Genomic DNA, 22,346 nt, shown 5'->3' on the forward strand with positions numbered 1-22,346 from the left:
GTTTGAGCTAAAGAAAGAACAGACGGAAAGGGTTACGCTTCCAAAGAAATACGGCTTACAGCAGCTCACGCCATAGCTTGGTGTTCAAGAGTTAGCGTTTGTGTTGAGATTGGACGCAGAAGAGCTGCTACAGATCAGCACACGTTGAACGATTGTAGTGGTCATTAAACTCTCCTCTGGTTAAGGTGCTTCACCATGTTTCTACCTGCCTAAAAAGCATTGGATGTGATGAGTGATTCTTGTTCTTAAGTCCAAGCCACATTGATATTCCTTAGTAACTGTGTTTGGTATTGGGCAAACATGGGGTTATGTGATTTTTGGTAGAACATTTTGCAGCAGGGGGAGAGCATTGGGGGGGCACTCCTCGGAGGCACCTGCCTGTTCACGTGGACGTTGCCGGGAACAGTTTGATACAGAAATTAAAACGACTAAATTATGGTGAAAACTAGGGAACGGTTGGGGATGTCATTCTTTCTTCACAACACACATGACTGATACCCAATTGGTTATGTGTGCAGCTACTTCTGTAATTTACCGTAAATGTTTATATGATCTCAAAAAATATTACTAGGAAGGTAATCAGGAATCGTGAATATTCTGATCGTTTTCTGCAGCTACTCATGTGATGAACCTTGGTTCATATGGTGGAACAAAACTAACTGCACTTAAGATTCACTCGTCTGCATCCATGTCTCTCTTTCTGCTAATGTGAAACACACATTGTATTTTGTATGAGATGTACGTCGCTTTTGAGAAAAACATCTGCTAAATGAATAAATGTAAATGTCCCCTTCTGACAATGGCATAGAACAATGAAGGTAGTGCACTTAAATTCTGACCGCATGTCAACGTTTAACGTTCACTTAGTCTCAGATCATGACTTAAGATGGGCTCCCCATGATTGAAATGCATCTTTTACAGGATAAATGAACATGGATTTGGTTACTTTGTAGATAAAGCTGTATTGTATGAATTTTAAGTGACTAACTGAACGGTGACAGACACGGTAAATCAATGAATGTTTAAAAAGAAATGGAAGTGACCAGGGATAGGAGTGGAACTATACTGGCTTGTTATTCTGACTGAAATGATCTTTTGCCCCACAGTCCTGGATTTCTCACATCTAAAATTAACAAAATTGTTAAATGGCATTTTTGAAACTTGAGGCTTGACCCTTATTGAGCTGCAAGATAGATGTCATGTTTAGCTACTGATAACCAGGGTTTTTCCCCCCATCTATTTTGTTATATTTTCCGTTCTGTTCTCGTGTGTGCCGGCATCTGTGCCGATACTACAAGAACAACAGAAAGACCTTCTCAAGCAAGACATTTTCAATCTTTTTGTTTATTTTTTTTCTCTGGAAGAAGCTGCTGACATTTTGTTAGATTGTAATGAGAATTTTTCGACGTTCCATTACGGTCAGTCTTACCTTCAGTTAGAACAGGACGTAAGGACTCTTACAATTAAATTCTTTAATTTTTTTATTTATTATTTTATAGTAATTTAGGTTCATAATTTATACTTGGGGTTTTCTTATGTTGATGTTTTCTGTTTTACTCTTACCTGCATGTACACAGTTTCACACCTATTATTTTACATGGAATTTGGTCAAAAAGTTTGATCGGGAAATGAACCATCATGTCTTCAAAGCTCTTTTGCAGCAGTTCCCAGAGATGTAGGACCCTTATTGGTTACTTTTCTTTCACTCTTCTGTCCAGTTTGTCTCATGCAAGTATTGCCCAGGTGGATTCATGTTTCTCATTGGTTCCATATTCATGTTTAAGCTTTAATGAACAGAAAGGTCCCTTAGCTATTTAATACTCATCTGTCTCACGTGCTAAATACATTTTCATTTTCGGAAAGACACAGTTTGCAGAATATGAAGAAAATTTTTGAGTGGAAAAAACTGCTTTGGTATGACAAAGTCCATCCCAAATACAAGGGCAGGTCTGCTTTACAGCAACATGATTTATACTCATAAGGTTGTGAGTAACATCATTGAGACCCAAGCTGCTATGTGTTCATAATCTAACTGGAAATTATTTACATTACATTTAAATCTGAATGATTCAGGTTTTGATGCTTTAGAGTACATTCCTGCACTGAACCTGGTAATGCTGTCAAAATAAAGTGTTATGTATCTTAACAGATGTCGTTTTACACCTATTGTATGTTTACCGTGGTTTGTTCAAATTGCGTGGCTGCATTAGTTTGAGATGTGTGGTACAATCCACTGTAAAAGTTGCACAAAAGTTATGAATCTAGACACCTTCAGGCAACAAGGTGTTCTTTTTATGCACTGAAAAATAAACTGCGCTTTACATTTCAGGTGCACAGCAAAATGACACGAAAAGGCAACACTTGCTAGAACGACTGCTGGATGCTGTCAAACAGGTGAGATCAAAATCCTTGTTTTTTCCGATTCCACACAGGAAGCACAAAGTAATATAAGGCTGGTCATTTACCACTGTGTCAAATTGAGTGCATGGGTTTGTATTTAAACTGTTTTGCAGAACCAGATTTAAATGTTTTGACTTACCTGTCATTCCCAGAATTTTTATTTCCACATTTAAGTTGCTAGTTCACTGTTCTGGGGGAATGTGTTGAGAAGGGCAGCAGTGAATTAATTATGTGATTAGTGTGATGATTGTTCTATAGCAACCTGTACTTGGAAGTTTTGTGTCATTCTTAGCAATGGTGGTCAGTACATGATATTTAAAATGTCAGGATGAACCCTGTAGCTTTAAGTCTTCTTTAGGCCTGGCTTTGAAAGTGCAAGTACAAGTGTTAGAGAGTAAGAGTAAAAATAATACAAATAATGTTTTCAAATAAATTTTCAGTGTCAGATCCGCTTTGGAGGAAGAAAGGAGATAGCCTCAGACTCTGATAGCAGGTGAGCGTGAGATGCACTGTCTGTTAGATGGTTTCTGCAACATTCTTCCCAACTTTTTTTTTTTTTCTTTCTTCACTATCCTTGCCAGAAAGAATGAGCAGGAGACATTTTAAGAAATATTTTTATATATCTATGTGTCAATTAAGTGGATGTTTCCGCAAGTTGCCATGTGGTGTTACACACACACAAAACAGAAAAGGACTAACCGGATGCTTGTAGAAGTATTGCTTTTTGGACAAATGAAGTCCTGCATTCAGCAGCTGCCTGATTTCATTTAGTGTGTTTGTGTTCAGAGTTCAAGGCTGTTTTAGCGATGTGAAGGACTAGATAATTACTGACAGCTGACCCTGTGACCCTGAACATTGATCTGTCTTTGCATGCACTACGAAGCTGTCGCCATGTTTGTGTGTCCCTGCGACGTTAGTGTTCCTGAATGGATGCCATCTGACAGGACCCTGTGCCCCTGCAGGGTGATCTGCTTGTGCGCTCAGTTTGAGACTGTCCTCCAGCATGGTCTGAGGAAGAGCCGGGGTCTGGCTCTTACTGCAGCCGCCATCAAGCAGGCGGCCGGTTTCACCAGCAAAACGGAAGCAGGTACTACCAGCGCCGGGATGGGGCTTCCCCATGGTCGGGTACACATAGAGAAACGTAAACAAGCTTTAGCTGTGCAATCGAGTTGAGCTCATCTCATGGCAGCCAAGGCAGGGGGCGTCTTGGCACCAGTGGCGGCCTCATTTACAGAAAGAGTGACTCTCACGTTCGTCTCTACAAGGGGAAACAGATGTGGCAGGAAGCCAACACAGGAAAACCAGGTGTTGATACTACTGCTGAAACCAGAAATATTATGTAAGAGACCTTCTTAAAAATGACAGAAAAGGGAAATGTTCTTTTTCTGAGGTTAGGCAGGCACCTGCTGCGTGCTTACGAAACTGAAGAGCTTCAAACGTGCTGCAGTACTTAGAATATTATGGAATAAATGCTGATTAACCTTGAAGTGAGTCAGTCTGTGGAAGGAACTTCTGTTTAAAAAAAGAACTTCTCCTTTTGTGGAACATTTAAACATAAGGCAGCTGCTTGTTCTTTGTGACGTGACTGTGCCCCCTTCCATTGATTGATGAGTGAAACGATAACACTTCTTATTGGTGCCTCACTCGTGTTCAAGCTTTAATGAGCAGAAAGGCCCCTCAGCTGTTTAATACTCATTGTGTCGCACACATGTCAAGTGCATTTTCTTCTTTCTCGTGATGAGTGAAATAATTTAAAAGAACTCGGAAGTGGAGGAATGCTTGCACATAATAGAAAGGAGAATATAAACAAATTTGTATGGACAATAGTCTCTTGTGAGTAAATGATCAGAATGCACAACGAACCAATTATGCAACAACACATAACAATTTGTACTAAATTTTGTCACATCTCTGTGGCAGTTTAAAGAGGTTCTACAGTCATTTTGGTGCCAGGTGCTCAGTCCCTCACAACATAGCCAGAATGGCTTAGTATCAAGGCCTGTTAGAGTAGCTGGAGAGGGAGGACAGATCTTGGCAGAGAACAGGGTTCTGGGGCCGACCAAGGACTAACAAATATCCTCTGCCGAATTGTGAGGTTCTGAATGAGCTATCATCCTTTTGGATAGGATCAGGCGGGGAGGCAGACCAGTGAAAGACCCTGGGTTCTAGTCCAGGCAGGATGGCACTAGGCCCTGGGTCTTAGGCCGCAGAGGCCGGATGAGGAGGAAAGGATAAATGTATGCACTATCAGTAATCCTTAACATACTGTCTGGTAATGTCCACACCTTGGTTACTCTGGGCTGCTTGGCAAAGTCGGCATCCGATATAACACCCACGAGTGCCTCATAAGATCATTCCAGCCTCACAGAAGTAGATGTTACCGACAGTGCTTCGGCACCATATGGCATGGTATTTTTCATGCTTAAAAAGCAATACACCGAGACGGTTTGCTCACCTAATGCCAATAGTCAAATACCGGAAGTATTGCAGGCCTGAAAGTTTGCGTGTTATGTTGCAAAGTTTGAAAATCTTACCCATATTTTGGTCACCATAAGTAACTGTTGTTACTTATTCTCATTTTCACTTTGAAACCCTGAACTGGAGGCGAATCAGTTCATTTTTTTGCTATGATATAATGAATTTTAGATCAAGTGTTCACTGAAATGAGTAATATTGAGTGATGTCCATCGGTTTTAGAAATATTACTTAGTACCTGTGCAGTTTATCATCATGATGCAAAGTGTGTTTGAATAAAGTTTTAATGTTAAATGGGGAGCATTCCTTTCTTGGCAGAGAGGATGTAAACGCACAGTGCAATGCTGAAACATGTTGCTCACGAGAGAGAACTTTCAGAAGGGAAGTAATGTTAAGAAAGTACACAGCACACAAGTGGTAGGGAGTCACATAATTTTTACTGTTTTTACACTTTTGATGGCATTTCGCAGTTGCATATAAATGTATATAGACACACACACACACAGGAATTTGGCGTCTGGGGCCTGTTGCTCTACCAGTGGAATATACTTGCTTATTTATGTTGCAACCTGTAGAACTCTGCCATAGCACTAAACTTAAATTTAGTGTGAATAATTAATAAATGACAAAGATTATACTTAAAGAATAATTTCTAAATAATGAATGAAATGTGTAATTAATATTTACTGTTAATCCCTTTATTTCTCTTTACAGCATATACCTTTACCATCTGTGATAATTTTGTTAATAGGAAAAAGTTAATTTTTTCAGTTTAACATCAAATTCTGGACCGACCACATTTTAGTATATTAAAGCTTAAAAATAGTAGACTTGTCAAATTTGAATGTTTGAAACAGCAGACTGACACATCTGTCTTGGGACATTACATTACATTACATTTATTAACTTAATTGATGCTTTTCTCCAAAGTGACTTGCAGTATTAATCTAGTTAGTTATTTACCCATTTATACAGCTGGGTAATTTTTACTGGAGCAGTTCAGGGTAAGCAACTTGCTCAAGGGTACTACAGCCTGAATGACTACATCTACCAATAGTATTATGAAGCATCCTGTTTTTTGAGCTCAAGTATGTTCACATGAAACCCATCTGGCAGTTGTTTAATGTTCCTGTAGTGTGTAGAAGAAGTTGTGTCCGAAGCGCTTGTAGGAAATGCTGATAGTTTTCTTGAAAGTGTCACATTGAAACCAACTGCTTTGTGAGGTGTTCACCGTTGAACTGTTGGGAAACCGAAAATAGTTGTGCTCCCTAGTGATTGAAAAAGCTCCTAATAGTTTACAGTAAAACTGAAGATGTGTGTAAGACATGATCGAGACTTGTGCACATTGTTGCCATTTTTATTCTTTTTTTCATATATTCCATGTACTGAAAAATGTGGGCTGTAAATATTCCCCAGAATGGCAGAGGTCTGCCTTGTGACCAGTGCTATTTTTATTCACGTGCTTACTGAAATGTGAAAATGTTTGACTCTGATGGGCATCGGTGGAGCATCTTTTGGAAAAACACAGTTTGTGTTTTGTGGTAGTATTATTTTTGAACTTGTGCAAAGGTTACATGATCTATGTAAAAATACTTCCAACAAAATACGTATGTCAAGGGAGGCAAGCTCACTTCCTGATGGGCTGTTGACTTCCTTTATTCTCCTCCCTTATTTACTTAATTAGCTTCATCACTTTGATGTTTTTGACTTTTTAATGATAAAGTGCGTTTGAAGATTTGGAGCTATTTCCGTTGTGTTTTGTGGGGAATACAGCAGTGGGTTCTGATAACTAACTCCTGATGAGCCCAATTAAGCCGGAAGAATGGTGTGCAAAGGAACATATCGATCACGTAAATGTGAGTTTTACTCCTGCACTTTTCTCATGAATGAATAAAGGACAGATTGGCTACAGGCCTTCTCCACGATCTTGACATTTTCCTCTATACATCCACATTTGAGTTTGGTGGTTTGAACACTTTATCGGAGTTATACTGCATCTTCAGTTGTAACGTGTTGTGTAAAGCTGGTGATGTGGAGATGCCAGTTATTGTATTCTCAGGTGTAGGACACAGTGAAAATGAGAACCGACTGCGTCGCCGTCGGAACCGAGCGTAGCTTGACAGCTGAGAGTGATGTGACCACGCCTGTGTTTCAGAGCTGTCCTTCTGGCTGTATGTGAAGGAACACCTGAACCGACATGAGCTGCAGCGCTTCTACTCCCTGCGCCACATCACCTCCGAGCTGGGCCGCGGCCGGGCCTGGCTGCGCTGTGCTCTGAATGAGCACTCGCTGGAGCGCTACCTGCACATGCTTCTGGCTGACCGCTCGCGGCTCAGGTGGGCTTGTGCGAACCTAAGGAGAGCCCTCTACGCTACCGCTACCTGTGATCGTATGGCCCGCAGAAAATAAAGCGAATGCCTTCTCTCCCTTTCTCTGGTATTTCGCCTGAGGGTGTGGCTGCGATGATAGATTCCGTAGTATACATACTGTTGGAAGAGAAGGCTTAGATCCTAACATGTAGTGCAGAGTAGAGCCATAGTTTGTGTGCTTATGTTTTCTAGTGTCTTCTATGAAGATTGTGCTTTCCTCCTTGATGAAGAGAGAGCCAGTATGTTACCCACCATGGCAGCAGGTAAGGTTACCTTGCATCTTGGATTAATGACATTATGCTGACTGGTTCTTTGAGTGTTTTTTTAAGTACTATCTTCAGGTCAAAATTTAACACCAGAAATAATGGCCCTGTTTTGAAGCGCGCAAAAGCCAGTTTCATGAAGAAGAATGTCTCGGACATACAGAACTATGACATTAATGTGCTTTGGATCTGAAGGAGGAAAAAACAATAAATGTCTTATTTTGAGCTAAATGCAATTTGCTGCTTTAGCAGTGCAGAAAACGAGTATGCACACATGCAAAATTCAGACAAACGGTGTATTCGTCAAACCACTTAAGTTAAAATTGTTGAGGCTCCACTTGTGTCTAAGTTTTGGTGCCGTCTACTTTTTCTGATGTTTTACCTCATTGCTGCCAGCTCTTAGCACCAGTAGTGATTCAACTTTTGATATGACAGGCCTGGCTGAGATGAATCAGTTGCTCAGGAAAAGGAATCAGGCTCTGGTAACCCCACATGCTGCTCTTATGTAATGCGTGTAATCTTTTTGGTGGTTTTAACTTTCAGTGGGAGCTGGGAATGAAGTGGTTAGTGCTGCTGCATTGCACTCAAAGGATCTAAGTCTGAACAGGGAACTTGCCCTAAAATCTGCTCCAGTGAAAGTTTCACACTGGTAGTTGCTTTGGAGAAAAGCATCACCTAAATCAATAAATATAAATGCTGTAACTGCTCTGGTCCTTATCAGTGGCTGGACATGTTACCGTGTTGCTGGAAAAACTGTTGTTTTCTGCATTCTGATAATGTTGGGCAGGTCTGAACTCCATCCTGTTTGCCATCAATATTGACAACACTGACCTGAATGGGCAGACGCGGAGTGGGCCCTCCGTGTCCAACCTGCTGAAGGAGTCCACACAGGGTGTGAGCAGCCTGTGGAAAGAGTCCACCCAAGGCGTCAGCACTCTCCTGCGCGAGATCAGCACTGCTACTGCCGTGGTGCCTGGGTTCAGCCCTCGCTCTGAATGCCACTCTGACCCGCTGCCTGTCCTCCCACGCAGCGCCTCTGCAGGTAGGAATGGAAACTGCACCCCCGCTTCGGGACACGGGTCACTAAGCATCTGCCAAAATGCCATTCGTCGTCCTGTGACAGCGTTACAGAGGATGTTAGATTCACAGTGACCAGCGAGTGTTTTGATTGAATCTGGTCATTAAGTGCTCCATCAGCATTATTTTAATTTCACTATTTTTGGAAATTGAAAAGCTCCTCTGTGTTGCCTGCACTGTGTAGTTCTGCTGTTGTCTGTTGTAACCCACTTCGACTCTCCTCTCAGACTCAGGTCTGAGGAAGGAACGTCGACGGAAGAAAAAAATCACCAACATCATCTCCTTTGATGATGGCGATGATGGTGGAGCAGAGGATGAGGAAGGGGAAGTGGGAGGCGGCCTGAAGAAGAGTGGAGGGCCTTTGGGGAGCTCAGAAGAGGTCCTGCACCCCCGTGGAGAATCGCCTACAACCAATGGCGGCCCTGAAGCTGGCATGGCCAGCTGGGGAAGTGATTACACCCATAATCACAATGGAGCATTGCCTGACACCAAAAGTATTGACAATGATGAGGAGGATGATGATCTCTACAGTAAAAGCAGGCCAGAGCCTGGGGAGGAGCAGCGGAGTGGAGAACGGTGTGTTACTCATGTTTACTTTGAGACTTTTTATGCAGTGAACTTGGTAATCACCTCTGATGTTACTTGAGTGTTTAAGAATATTTTTTACACTTGGCTCTTTGGGATAAGTAGTGATAAATCTTCACAATGTGACATAAGCCACTTCATGTGTACCATAAACTTTATCACTTGTTAATAACCTCTTTTTAAGGGATTGTATAGGGAGAGTTGGTTTATTTCCTTAATTTTGAACTGATTCATTAAAATGTAGAATGAGAAAGCAGTAAAGACATGGAGATGGTATTGTAACACTCATCTCTTTATGCCCATGGCATTTCTCAGGGTAATAATAGGAAGCCTGTCGAGTGTGTCCACCTGGAGCCCGCTGCAGGTGATCAATGACAACGACAGCTCTGACCTCCTCATCCCAGTGGCATCCACCTGCTCTCAGCAAGGTAGGTATACAGTTGCAGCCCTCTACAGTTTTTAGAGTGCCAAGGTGTGCAAATTGAGAAGGCTCATCGTACTTTTGTTACCCATTGCAAAATATTCTTGATTAGGCTGGAAGCCTTTGTGAAAGCTGGTGGTTTTTTTTTTTTTTTTCAGGTGTATCTTTAGTGGCTGAGACTTCCCAATGCTCAAATTCAATGTGTTTACATTCCAGAGAATTCAGTGGAAGCTCAGACTTTCTCTGTGGAGGCCAAGAGCAGTGGCCTGGTGGCTGACCTCACGCAAACACCATCCCAGCTGGAGTTCAAGTATGGACATGTCATCATTACTTCCATGAATAGGACAGAAAAATCTGGGAGCTGTGGTTGTGTGAATGGAGTTTTTCCTCTTCCAGGGTGGATCCCAGTGTTCCAGTCCAGCAGGCACCACTCAGTAGCGTAATTCCTACCCCTGGCCTGCCGGAGTCAATGACAGTAGGTATGTGCCAGTCTGCTCTCGGCTGCATCTTGGTGAGGCAGCACGATGCGTGTAGCATGGTCTGATTCGGGGGATGTAAACCAAAAAGTACAATGGCTGCCGGTGATTCTATTGGGCCTGGCAGCCTGCTCATTCTGGGAACCTGCGTAGCCCAATTGCTATGCAAATGCAAACATGTTGTGGTCAAAACATACATAAAGGATTTTTTTCCCACCTGGTTTCCCATTCTGGGATTGTTTTTAGTAGTACAGTTATGGGGGTAATAAGTAAATTTTGGAGAAAAACAACAACAGACATTGCTCTTTAGTCATCCTCTCTGGCAGAAGGCTCACTAGTGTTTCCTTGATGCACCACTGGGAGGGGCAGTGCGCTGTGCTGGAAGCTTCCTGGGCGAGATGGACTGACTTGGATCTGCTTCCCCTGGTGCAAGGAGCTCCGCGCTCGCAGTCTGTGCAGTCCGCAGCTCGTAGTCACTGAAGCTGGTGCTTCCTTGCTGACGTCCTGATTTTATTTATTTTTTTTTTCTCCTTCCTTTTTTCCACCTTCCTTTTCTTTTCAAAGCCCTATAAATATTTTGGTATAGACCTGTATTCCAGTTAGTGGAGTAGGTGGATTTTGCAGATGAAAAGGTGAATGAACAACAAATGGTCTGACTAATAATTAAGTTAAAAGTGACTTATAAACCAGACTCTGGATCTGATGAAACTGTGACACAAGCTCTTTCCCTCTAGTGCAGCTGGTAGAGTAGTACTTACAGCCTTTGCCATGTTCAAATTCCAACCCTTGTTGTTGTGCTTTTGATCAAGGTGCTTCCTGTGAAATAATACAGTAAAAAATTAACTACTGGTATAAATGGGACAGCTGGTGGAGTTGTGATTACAGCTGCTGCCTTTGGACCCAAAGGTCGTAGGTTCATTTCCCACCTCCAGCTGTAGTACCCTGTAAGTACCATGGTACTTACCTTAAAAATTGCTCTAGTACAAAATTGCCCAGCTGTATAAATGGGGAAATTATTGTTAGTAGGTTAACATTGTACTTTGCTTGGGAGAAAAGCATCAGCTAAATGGATAAATGTATGTAATGAGTATGCAATACTAAAGTTTGTGTACACACCTAACGTTTTACAGTAATTTTGGAGAAATGCATCAGTTAAATTGAATAATAATAATACTAGTGTGCTACAGAGTGCAGTTGTGGGTGTTAAACCTGTTTGTGTAACGAGGTCTATTTAGGCAGGAGTTAAAATGTGGTTTGGTTTTTATTTTTATTTATTTATTTTTAATTTTTGTGTGAGCTACAGAAATGGCTGCATTGCCTTTGTGCTGTAGTATGTAGCTTGACTTTCGTGTGTACATGGGAGAATGCTCCCCATTAGACGCAGGCATGGAGCAGATGCGGCACTAATGGAGCACGCCTGCTGGCCCCTGGTGAGAGGAGATGATGGCGCTCCTTTCCCTGCCGTTAATTGGTGGATCCACGCTGCTTTAATTGGAAGCCCTGTCAGCTGCGCCACTGCTCCCCAGCCGCAGTTGTCCCGCAAATAAAGATGCAGCGCCTCCTTTCCACAACCCTCCAGATGTCACGACAAAGCCCTCCTCCGGCTATTTTGGTGCGTTGGGGCCCAGGAGCTTTATTTATAGCCCTGCGTACGAGCAGTAGGGGCAGGAAGGGGCCTCCGGCTGTGGGGTGAGCTGGGAGGTGCTCCAGGCCAAGGCTTACAGAGGATAACGCCCCCCATGGGTCCACAGTGTGCCCTTTGGCTGCCATAGCAGTTTATTTCTTCATAATTTAATTGACTGAAAAGAAAATCTCACTGTAAATTCCTTAAGTAAGCATCCGCATTTTTTTCATCTGCTGATCTTATACGTGTGTGTGCTCCTCAGATCTGTAGTGTCGCTTATTTAATGACATTTTCTGTACCAAACCTTTTAGAGAGTACCTTTTGATCAGTTATTTTACATGATAGCAAATCTTCTCATTAGTGGGTTAGAACTATGAGAGAGATTATAAAAAAAAAAAAGATGAACCAGCAGCTGAAGGTTTCATCTTGAAGCCAGATCCTGTGGATGGCAGTGTTGTTTTAGGAATTCAGAACTTCTGTTTTGCACAGGCCAGGAGAAGCATGGATCAAATGAAAACAGGCTAGGACATAAACTACCCAATTTTATGAAGGTATTTAAACCCAGTTCTCCTGAAGGACATTTCCCCCCCCCCTCCTTTATGAATATTGAGGCTTTTACAGTTGGCGTTCCAGTCTCTACCTTCTGGCCCACAGTGCCTGGTTTCTTGTCCCTGTGTTTCATTACTAAGGTGGCATTGATTTGGCATTGCATAGCACTATACTGACACCCTAGCATCTGTGAGGGACACACAGCTTGTAATATGGAAGCTTATAAACTTCTGTGCCTTTACGGTGACCATTAGAGGATAGTCATCTCATGGTGGGGAAAAAAATAGTGGTCTCATTAAAGTGCCAATGAAAAATCACTTCCTAGAAAATAGTTTTTTACTTTTCTGCAAGGTATTTGTTTTCCTTAAGTAAGCATCTGCATTTTTTTCATCTTGTGATCTATGTGTGTGTGTGCGCTTCTCAGATCTGTAGTGTTGCTTATTTAAGGAATGGGGGGGGGGGACCTCTGGAGCTCCAAGCAATAGGTGAAACCAGATGATGTTTCACTCAGATGTCCACTAAGGACAGCTGTCACTAACAAATGGTGTCAGTGGGAGTACCTCCTAGGATCTGCTTCTGGGGAAGAATAGATTTTTACTATAGACTTTTATATTTTCCCACACACATGAGCATACAGCTACGTTAATGACCTGCACAGGAGTAATCAGTAAGGAGCCAGTAACTCCAAAGCGTGTGTTGATAGCTCCAACTATGTGCTTTGTTGCCTGTGGTGTTGGATGTGACCCTTCGGCTGGTTATGCTTTGTCCGTTAGAGATGAAACAAAGTTGGTAGCATTTGTAGTAATGTTTACATTAATTTATTTAACGGACACTTTTTTCCAAAGCAACTTCCAGTGAACACTATGCAGCGTTATCAGTCCACACATCTTATTCACCAAGGTGACTTACACTGCTAGATACACTACTTACAATAAGTTACTTGTCCATACACCAGTGAAACACACTCTCTCTGTCACTCACACACTATGGGTGAACCTGAAGAGTATGTCTTTGGACTGTGGGAGGAAACCAGAACACCCAGAGATTCAGTCACAGGGAGAACATGCAAACTCCACACAGGCTGAGTGGGGATCGAACCCACGTCCTCTCACATTACCCAGGTGCCATGACACAGCAGCGCTACTTGCTGTGCCACCATGCTGCCTAAGCTGAATTTGGTGTTCAGCTTATTATTAAGCTTTGCTTTTTTTTTTTTTTTTTTTCTGGGCTCCAGCTGCGCATCAGTGTAAGAGATGGCTCAGATCTACTGAGCTGTCTGAGCTTATACAAAATTTCCGTTACATAATGGGGAGCAAAATACATTTTAAAAAAAAAAAAAAAAAAGCAGAACTTACTCGATATGAACGTGTCTTGTCAGTCGCTTTAAAGGGTGTAACTTTTATCATCGGGAAAGGAGGAGTAACTGACAGGATAGGGGACATTGAGCGGTTCTCTGGAATGGGTGTTTGGGAGGAGCCCTGTGTAATAAATCATGCTTTGCCTGGGCATCCTGGGTGTCTTGCCGATGCGCCGGTGTCTGCTTTCTCTCCAGATGGACACTTTCTGTAGTGGGCGTGGTCATCTGTTGGACTCCTCAGGTAGATAATCTGCTCCACCCTCTCCTCCCTGCAGGGAGTGCATCATTCGCACTGTCAAACTGCACCTGCCCACCTTGCAGGTGTTCCCTGAACTGTCTGTTTCGTACACTCAAACTTGGATTTTTGGGCCTCCTGAGACAAACATATTGACTACATCTGATGGTTAGGAGTGACCCCAGTATTTTGGGACAGTGTCCCTGGAGAGGAACCCATGGTCTAATGATTTAGCAAAGCTCCTCAACCTCTCATTGCTTTGATGAAATATCCAGTCATAGAAATATGAGAATTTAAATCATATAAAATGCCTTCACTTAGTAACTAATAAAGCCTTTACGCTTTGTTACTCTTCACCTCTAAGTATTTCTTAGGTCTTTTATGGTCCAAGCAGGTTGTTCAGTTATAGAAATGAATAAAGTATTGTTTATCCAGCTGATTCATAATTGTTTGCATTACCTTTTTATAAAGGTGCATGTTTGTATAACTGGGAAATGTAAATAATTGCAAGCTATGTAATTCACTTTAAGGGCATCTGCTAAGTAGAAATCAAACAGTGACTTTAAGCTTGTTAATTACAGCAGGGAAGTGCTGCTTTAAGTGTTCAAGTTGCCTGCATCGTTTTCAGTTATTGAATACATGTTTGTGCTTCATGAAGAAGTTTTTCGTAATTAGGAAGTTAAGCTTTTCTGCACATCACACATTGGTCCTGACCAAAAGGACCAAAGCCATAGGGGTAGTTGAGGAGAGTGAGTTCGATTGACTTCACCCTTGTGCCTGTTCCTTCGGAAGTCTCCTGCCTCCAGCTCCTCATGATTGTGGCAGAGCATTTTTTGGTTTTATAAATAACTCTGCCTGAGCTCCTGCTGAGCTTAATTTGGTGATTTGCAGGGTAATGGGAGTGTGCGGCCATTGTTTCCTGGAGATGCGCGCAGCAGCCAGACTCCCGCTATTGATCTGAGAGCACAGCAGCGGAACGGCGTGGGGCGGGAGTACATTCTGTAGCCTCCCCCCTCTCTGGAGGAAGAACTCGGATCAATAACGAGGCAGACACTCCATCACTTCTGAGTTTACAGCTTTCACGCACATTTTGGAGACCTTTGCTCTGACAGGGGCTTTCTGGATGTTTGCTTCTTTGTATGTACTTTGAATGGAGTTTATTCTTAACATAATTGATGCAGTGTTGTAAAAGGTACAATTATCAGGTATTATGGCAAAAACATTAGTGTTGAGGCCAAGATTGAATATGTTTTGTCATTCGTTATCAAGTAGCAGCTTATCCATTGCAGGGTCATGGTGGTCCAGAACCTATCCCAGAGGAATAAAGCATGAGGCGAGGTACAGCCTGGACAGAATGTCAGTCTGTTGTTGACAATCGCACACATGCACGCGTATACATACTGTATGGGCAATTTAGTCACCAGTTCACTTGAAATGCATGTTTTTGGACAGTAGGAGGAAACTGATGCAAACACTGGGAGAACATGCAAACTCCACAAAAACCATATCACCCCTGTGTTTTGTCATTTCTTCATAAAATAATAAAACAGAATGGGTTTTCCTTTAAAAGTTACCCAGCATTTCCTTGGGTTTGACAGAGGAAAGGGAGGAAAGTTTCTGGATGACTTATCAGTGTTAACGTCTTACGTCTGAAGTTTCTTCATGTTCTCTCTGCTTTTACCAGCCAGCCATTCTGCCTGCATGGTCGTATTGTGCTCCCAGATGAGTTTAATGCAGTGTTACGGGGGGAAAAAAATGATAGCATTGTGCCGATGATACCATTTCAGACAGATGGAGAAAGCTCTTAGCGGGACACTAAATATGATTGAATCTACGCTCTTCCCCTCAGTAGAATGCCAGCAGTCAACTTTCTTTGAAAAACATCTTCTTCTATAGATTAAGAAAAGATTTCTCTCTTTCCCCCCCCACCCCCCAACCACAGCTGAACTTCGACAAGCAATTGTGGCCATGATGAGCAGGAAGGATGAACTGGAGGAACAGAACATGTGAGTTCTCATTATCTCAAGATAAGTAACCACCTAGTTCTCAGGTTTTCATAACCTTGTCTGTGTGAGGAGGTTGTGATAAATTATGACTGATGTTCTGTGCGTGGCCAGATCCCTCCGCAGCCTGCTCGATGGGGAGATGGAGCACTCTGCCGGCCTGAGGCAGGAAGTGGACAGTTTGAGGAAACGGCTGGGTGAGCTGGAGGAACGGCACACTGCCAAAGTACAGGCCCTTGCCAGGTAGGTGGCCTTACATTTGCCACTCTTCTTTACCCTACTATTTACCACCCAGAGATTTTGTTGGGCATATGTGGCTGTATTCATTTACGTTTACATTTATTCATTTAGGTCACGCTTTCCTCCAAAGCAACTTAGAATGTTAATCTACCTACAATTACTTGCCCATTTGTACAGCTGGGTAATTTTTACTGGAGCAATTTACGGTAAGTACCTTGCTCAGGAATACTACAGCCAGAGGTGAGATTTGAACCCGAAACATTTGGGTCTAAAAGCAGGAGCTCTAACCAGTATGCAACCAGCTCTCCCTATGCCATTTATGACATAAATAAATTTGTAATATTTTTAAAGAAATAAGGAATTTGTGACAATGTTGCATTGGGGGGGCGCGGTGGTGCAGTGGGTTGGACCGGGTCCTGCTCTCCGGTGGGTCTGGGGTTCGAGTCCCACTTGGGGTGCCTTGCAACGGACTGGTGTCCCGTCCTGTGTGTGTCCCCTCACCCTCCAACCTTTTGCCCTGTGTTGCCGGCTTAGGCTTCGGCTCCTCGCGACCCCATATGGGACAAGCGGTTTAGACTGTGTGTGTGTGTGTGTGTGTCCGTGCGTGCGTGACAATGTTGCATTATAGTTGACTTTTTCTGGCCTCCTTAGTTCTCTGAGAATTAGGTGTATTTGTTGCTGTGTTGGCATCCATTTCATAGCTCTGGATGTAAGTTACTTAGTGTAAAATGCATGCTCAATCAGTGCTTGCTGTTAAAGAAAGCAAATGAATACCTGGGAGTGTCAAAATCACTTCCCAAGTTTGAGTCAAGCTCTTTCTGCGTGACGTGTTGGTGAGTCCTGCTTTATTGCGCCACGTGCACAGCCACCCCCACATACTCACGTAAACCTCTCGCGAACAGCCGAGGTTCGTAGCCTGCATGGTACAACCTCCTTTCAGCGCTTGCAGTATGAGAGCACAGTGGTGGTGCTTCCTTCCACGTGTGATCAATAACACTGACACTTTGCATGGAGACTGGCCCGTCACGTATGAACCCAAGAGCACACCTTATCCACGATTACCCTTTTCTTGGTGACCTGTTCTCTCCCCTCTGGCGCCCTTCATACTGAAGGCTCATGTTGTGATATGGGAGAAGCAGGAAGAAAGAAAAGCAGGTCAGTTGGTCAGAAGTTCAGAGTTTATTGTGCAGATAGGGGATGGCCAGGGAAGAAGAAAAGCTTTTGTTTGTTGGCACTCATTACTCCTTCAAACTGGCAGCAGTATTCATTTTTTAAGCAGGCTTATTTGTTGTCATGAATTATGTATGTTCTCTCCTTATAAGTGCTTGTGCTTGCTTGAGGACTGAGAGACTGGATTTTTGGACTGTTTCTGTAATGGTGAGGATGTCCTTGTACCCTAGCCCTCCCTCCTTTCACTATTCCCTCATACAGATGCTCAGTCCTCTGCGTTGCATCAGCAGTGATCATGGTCCCTGGCCATCCATAAATTTGCATAGACTCAATAACATTACCAACCCCACCGAGAACGGCAATTTCGGGAATCCTTTTGATAAAACTCTTGCGCAAAAAAAAAAAAAAAAACCCGCAAATCTGTTTCTCTGTGCTTGTGTGGATTCTTCTCATCAAAGGTTTTCAAAGCAGTTTTAATGAAACTCATTGAACCCGGTCAGTTTATTTTTGGTAGGGTAAACTATACCAGAAAGGAAAAACACCAACAAAAGTGTTGTGTAGCAGGCAAGGCGAGAAATTGAAATATTACCCACAGTGTTTAATAAATAATGCAGATGTATTATTATGTGTTACCTTTGTTTTAGTTTTTCACTGTGTAAGCATTTTGTTTAATTCATTGTTGAGTAGATAAAAACATAAGCTGTGATAAGTGAAACATTTGCCCTACACTTGTGAAGATGAGATGCTGCTTTGCTCTTGTAAAGCTGTGATTTAAATAATGGTAAAGTCAATTAATATTGTTACCATGGCATTCCCTTGTGTGTGTGTGTGTGTGTGTGTGTGTGTGTGTGTGTGTGTGTGTGTGTGTGGTTTTTTTTTTTTTTTGAATTCTTAAAGAAGACAGATGTTATCAAGAATGCACATTTATTTGCTAAATTTGAGTTATTTTAGAATGAATTTATTATTTGTGGTATTACTGTCTGTTGTACTGAAAGAATCTTACCGTGTAACTTTATACTATACATGCGTGTAGTCAACCGATCCAAGAGAATAATTGAAGTTTTAAAGTTAAAAGTTAGCAGATAGGCCAAGTATGTTAGGATCACCAGACTAACATCTCTCTATGCACACCAGGAGGGTTAAGCTGCAGCTCTTTGATGTCGTTACACCTCTTTCACACACTCTTGGCTGATTTCTTGGGAGAAAAAATTCAACTTTACTCCAGTTGAGAATAATTTCCTGTTGGGCACCAGCAGTGTGTTGGTCCCAGATGGTAATAGGCTTTTGCCCAGCAGTGAGACCGGTGCACTCTGTGCTGCTGTTCCGCCTGTCACTTCAGTAGACGTGTGGCCAGCAGTGCCTTCGTCCCTTTCCGCCAGGAGCACCCTTCAGCCGTCCTCAAGCTGCAAGGATGAGCCACGTACTAAAGGCGCCTGTGCCACATCAGATCAGGTAGTGTCAACAGGGGAGGAAAATACGAAAAAAAGGAAGAGAGGAAAATAGCCAGGTTGGCTGCTTTCAGAGGAGTTCTGCTTTTGCTCACAGACCAGGCATCATCAGTTCAGCAGAACTAAGTCTGCGTTGCTTTAGATGTGGAATGTACAAGGAAAGGCCCTGGAGCACAATCCCATTATCTGCCAGCAAGCAGCTCTGCTTGATGTTGCGTTTCACCAGTACACCTGAATTCCCATGTCGACAGCAGAGGAGGAGCCAGAATCAAAGAGGGCAAGGTTTTGGGTGAAAAATGGATGGGGAAAAAGTTTTGAATTGAGTTACATTATGTGATGTTTGACAATGTCAGTGATTTGTCAGTTCTGTGGTTTCATTTTTATTAAATCGACCATGACAATAGTGTGTGACAGTGCTGAAGGGGAAGCATCTGTATAGAAACACATTTTGATTGAATGATTGGGGGAAATAAAAGTGCATGACATTGGGAGTAATGTGAAACTGCCTGTTTTCCACTTCCCGTGTCAAAGAAAATAAAAATAGAGAAGACGTTTGGAAACATGTAGTCACTTAAATTTTCTTTGGTCTCCATTACCTTTCTTAGTTGATTGTGACAGGTTTATTGTCCTGTAAAAGGGTAGTTTTTGGATGGTTTCATTGTTACAAAAGAATTTGACAAAGTTTTTTGGGATATGGTTTTTTCAATATACGCTACAATTTACAATATACCGAAATAAATGTTGCGTGAGCAGTGTGCCATGTAGGAAGTAGTTACTTGAATGGAGCAGCGTAAATTTTATTTGCAAATAGGCAGTAAATCATCACAGATCACAGGATGCATTAAACTGTAATTGTTATTTTATGCAGCCCAAGAACAGTAATAATAGTGAGTAATGTGATGCATATTATTTTTGGTAGACTAGGATGTGCCAGTAAAGGAAGACAGGATTTACATTTATTCATTTAGCAGACACTTTTCTCCAAAGCGATGTACATCTCATGGAAAATACAATTTGTGCATTACCTTAGGAGAAAGAGACATAGCTGCAGATGTGACTCTTAAGTACAGTTAGTTTCCGTCACCATATGCACCGATGTTCATTGCCAAGTAGCTGCATAAAACTTAGCCGAAATATCACCATGTTTCTTTTTTTTTTTTTGGAGATGCATATAAACATTTACGCTATATTCCAGGAGTGGCTCTGTAAAGGATTGATCCGAGCATGATCATGGATATATGATCCTGGATATACAGAAAAAATAACTAACAAGGAAATTGCGTCTCAGGTGAAGCTTACCTGTAGATTGATGCGTGAATTCATTCTAAACTTTTCTGCTTCAACTGTTTTTGGCAGCCTACATTATTTAAAGTAAATTTTTAATCACTGATTTATGAATAGATTGCATATTGCACCCTTAATCTTTTCAGATTGCGTTTATGGAAATGTGCTTCATTTATTTTGTCGTCGGTGTCAGTTCCTCCTCCATTAAAATTAAAATGGACTTTCCACATGTGCCGGCACAGTGTGATTCATTTGGTTACTTGATTTGGAAAATGATTGATGTCAATAATATCACTGTCTTCTGGGCTTATGTATCATTAGCACCTGCACTAAAAAGGATATAAAATATTTTACTTGTGAAATTTTACTTTTACCATTCATTCTTGTGAACAGAGATTCATGATGTTATTTGGTTGAGGTTTGAGTAATGATTTTTTTTTTTTTACCCCCTTTTATATGCTGTATGTGTAAAACTAGCAGAATGAATGTTGGAACAGGAATTGAGGTGAAATGTGAGTTATCTATTCCTTACCGTTACTATCTGGTAATATATTTGCTTTGCCAATGCTTAGGTCCATTATTTGAATTGAAAATTAGCTTCATACCTTGGCTCAGACTGAAACCTAAATGTATGGTGAAGTAATTTCATTATGCCATGCCTTAACGGTAAATGCTCTAAGTAGTAGACAGAAATGCGTGTGAAAAAGATTTGTTTGCCTGATTTCTCCACTTTAACACAGGGCTTCTTTGAACTTGTTATTCTTTATATTAACTCAAGGGCTGACCTTAAAACCATATGAAGAATTACAAGTTCTCAACCAGATCAATATACTTTTAGGAGGAGAGATGTTAAGAGATGCTTTTGGCAGTAAACTACAATATGAGCAATAAATACTGAAGGTCGTGGGCTCAGCCTTTTCCCTTATTTAAACAGATTGATGGGACTGCTGTGCTCTTCCCACTTTTGTTTTCCCTTTTTGGCTTTTTCCATCAACCTAGTTGTTTTTTCAGAAAGGGATCTTGCATAAGAAAATTGGGAGACAAAAGAGCTGGGAGCTATAACAAAGAAAGATTGGTTTTTGCAGACCTTTGTTCACTGAACACGTCTCTGTGGTCTGTCTGTCTCTTTCTTTCTTTCTTTCTTTCTTTCTTTCTTTCTTTTTCTTTCTTTCTTTCCCCGAATCTCGTACATCTTTTAGAAGTGTTGGTGCGTAGCTGTCCAAGCTAGAGCGATTGCATGGAGAGACACGGTTCAGAGGGTCAGTGGAGAGCAGCAGCACTTGAAGTCTGCATAGGATCTCCTGTGGATAGTCATAAAATTATCCTTTTAAAAATCAGAGTCCATCGCAGGACTGTTTCAGAAGATCCTGCTTGGCTTTTGTGCATCTTGTGCATGATTACCTTGAATGACAGTAATTGTGAGTAGTTTGGGTAAATCCTTCAGAATTAACAGCTTTGTACCACTCAAGCAGTTCATATTCTTCGAGGACACTTTAGGCACTTATTACATTTTGTTTAGTAGCCTACCATAGATGGGTACAGGGGGGTTTCTGTAAATGGCTCTCACACACTCAAAGGAATCTTGATATTTAATGTTGAAGCTACAAACAATGTGGTGTTTTAATTGAAACATTTAAGACCTAATTAAACCATTTGATTAAAACAAGTAGTTTACAGATATTGATCTGCTCAGGTATATATCCTTAGTATCCTGGAACCCCAGTTTTGTGCCATTTTACTCAGTTCTAGTTTATGCCTGAACTGCCCATACATACCGTCACATTGATTCTGTTATAAAATAACTTAACCATTCTTCAAGTGTAAGACTGGAAGTATATCTCTATATGTAGGAGTTCATTGACTAATGGCAGATTAAGTTGAAGTGTTCCTTGTCCAAAATATTTTACTGATTCTTATGTCTTTTCTGTTTTTTATTATGTATTTAATATTTTTACTCTTCATTCTGCCACTGTATCTTATGTTTTTTCCAGTATTACAATGTCCTGTTATATTTTATTATAATGCGGTTTTTTAATATGAAGATATTTTTTTCTTTCTGTAATATACTACTGTTTAATGTTTAAACTTATGTTGTTTTTTTGTATACTATGATCTGAAAGCTGATTATTTGGACTTAGGTCGAGGTTGTTTCTGGGAAACATTTGTCTTTTGTGCTTTGAGTCTTGTGAGTAGCTACATTTACTATAAATGATATTCTTTGCTGAAAGCTGAAAGTCTACGTTGACGTTCAGCACTCAACGTTATTTTACATGTCTCCTGGGAGTTAGTCATGTCTGTCCTTGTGAAGCCTTACATGCATAGTGATGGGCCAGGTCAAATGTACAGTTCTTGGGTGAAGTTCACAATTTT

The 22,346-nt window shown here is 41.6% G+C and overlaps 1 protein-coding gene across 1 annotated transcript in view; it reads left to right on the plus strand.

Annotated features, from left to right (window-relative positions):
• The window catches only part of snx29 (sorting nexin 29), a 109,999-nt gene that overhangs the window by 5,474 nt on the left and 82,179 nt on the right, over window positions 1–22,346 (plus strand). Inside the window, exons 2-13 of the mRNA XM_018738845.2 lie at window positions 2,330–2,394; window positions 2,841–2,893; window positions 3,363–3,487; window positions 7,031–7,211; window positions 7,437–7,507; window positions 8,295–8,549; window positions 8,812–9,160; window positions 9,485–9,597; window positions 9,807–9,900; window positions 9,987–10,069; window positions 15,774–15,837; window positions 15,949–16,077. Coding sequence (XP_018594361.1) covers window positions 2,330–2,394; window positions 2,841–2,893; window positions 3,363–3,487; window positions 7,031–7,211; window positions 7,437–7,507; window positions 8,295–8,549; window positions 8,812–9,160; window positions 9,485–9,597; window positions 9,807–9,900; window positions 9,987–10,069; window positions 15,774–15,837; window positions 15,949–16,077 — 1,582 coding nt within the window. The remainder of the gene's footprint in view (window positions 1–2,329; window positions 2,395–2,840; window positions 2,894–3,362; window positions 3,488–7,030; window positions 7,212–7,436; window positions 7,508–8,294; window positions 8,550–8,811; window positions 9,161–9,484; window positions 9,598–9,806; window positions 9,901–9,986; window positions 10,070–15,773; window positions 15,838–15,948; window positions 16,078–22,346) is intronic.

The sequence above is a fragment of the Scleropages formosus genome, chromosome 20, assembly GCF_900964775.1.
Source record: "Scleropages formosus chromosome 20, fSclFor1.1, whole genome shotgun sequence".
In the NCBI taxonomy this organism is placed as follows: Eukaryota; Metazoa; Chordata; class Actinopteri; order Osteoglossiformes; family Osteoglossidae; genus Scleropages; species Scleropages formosus.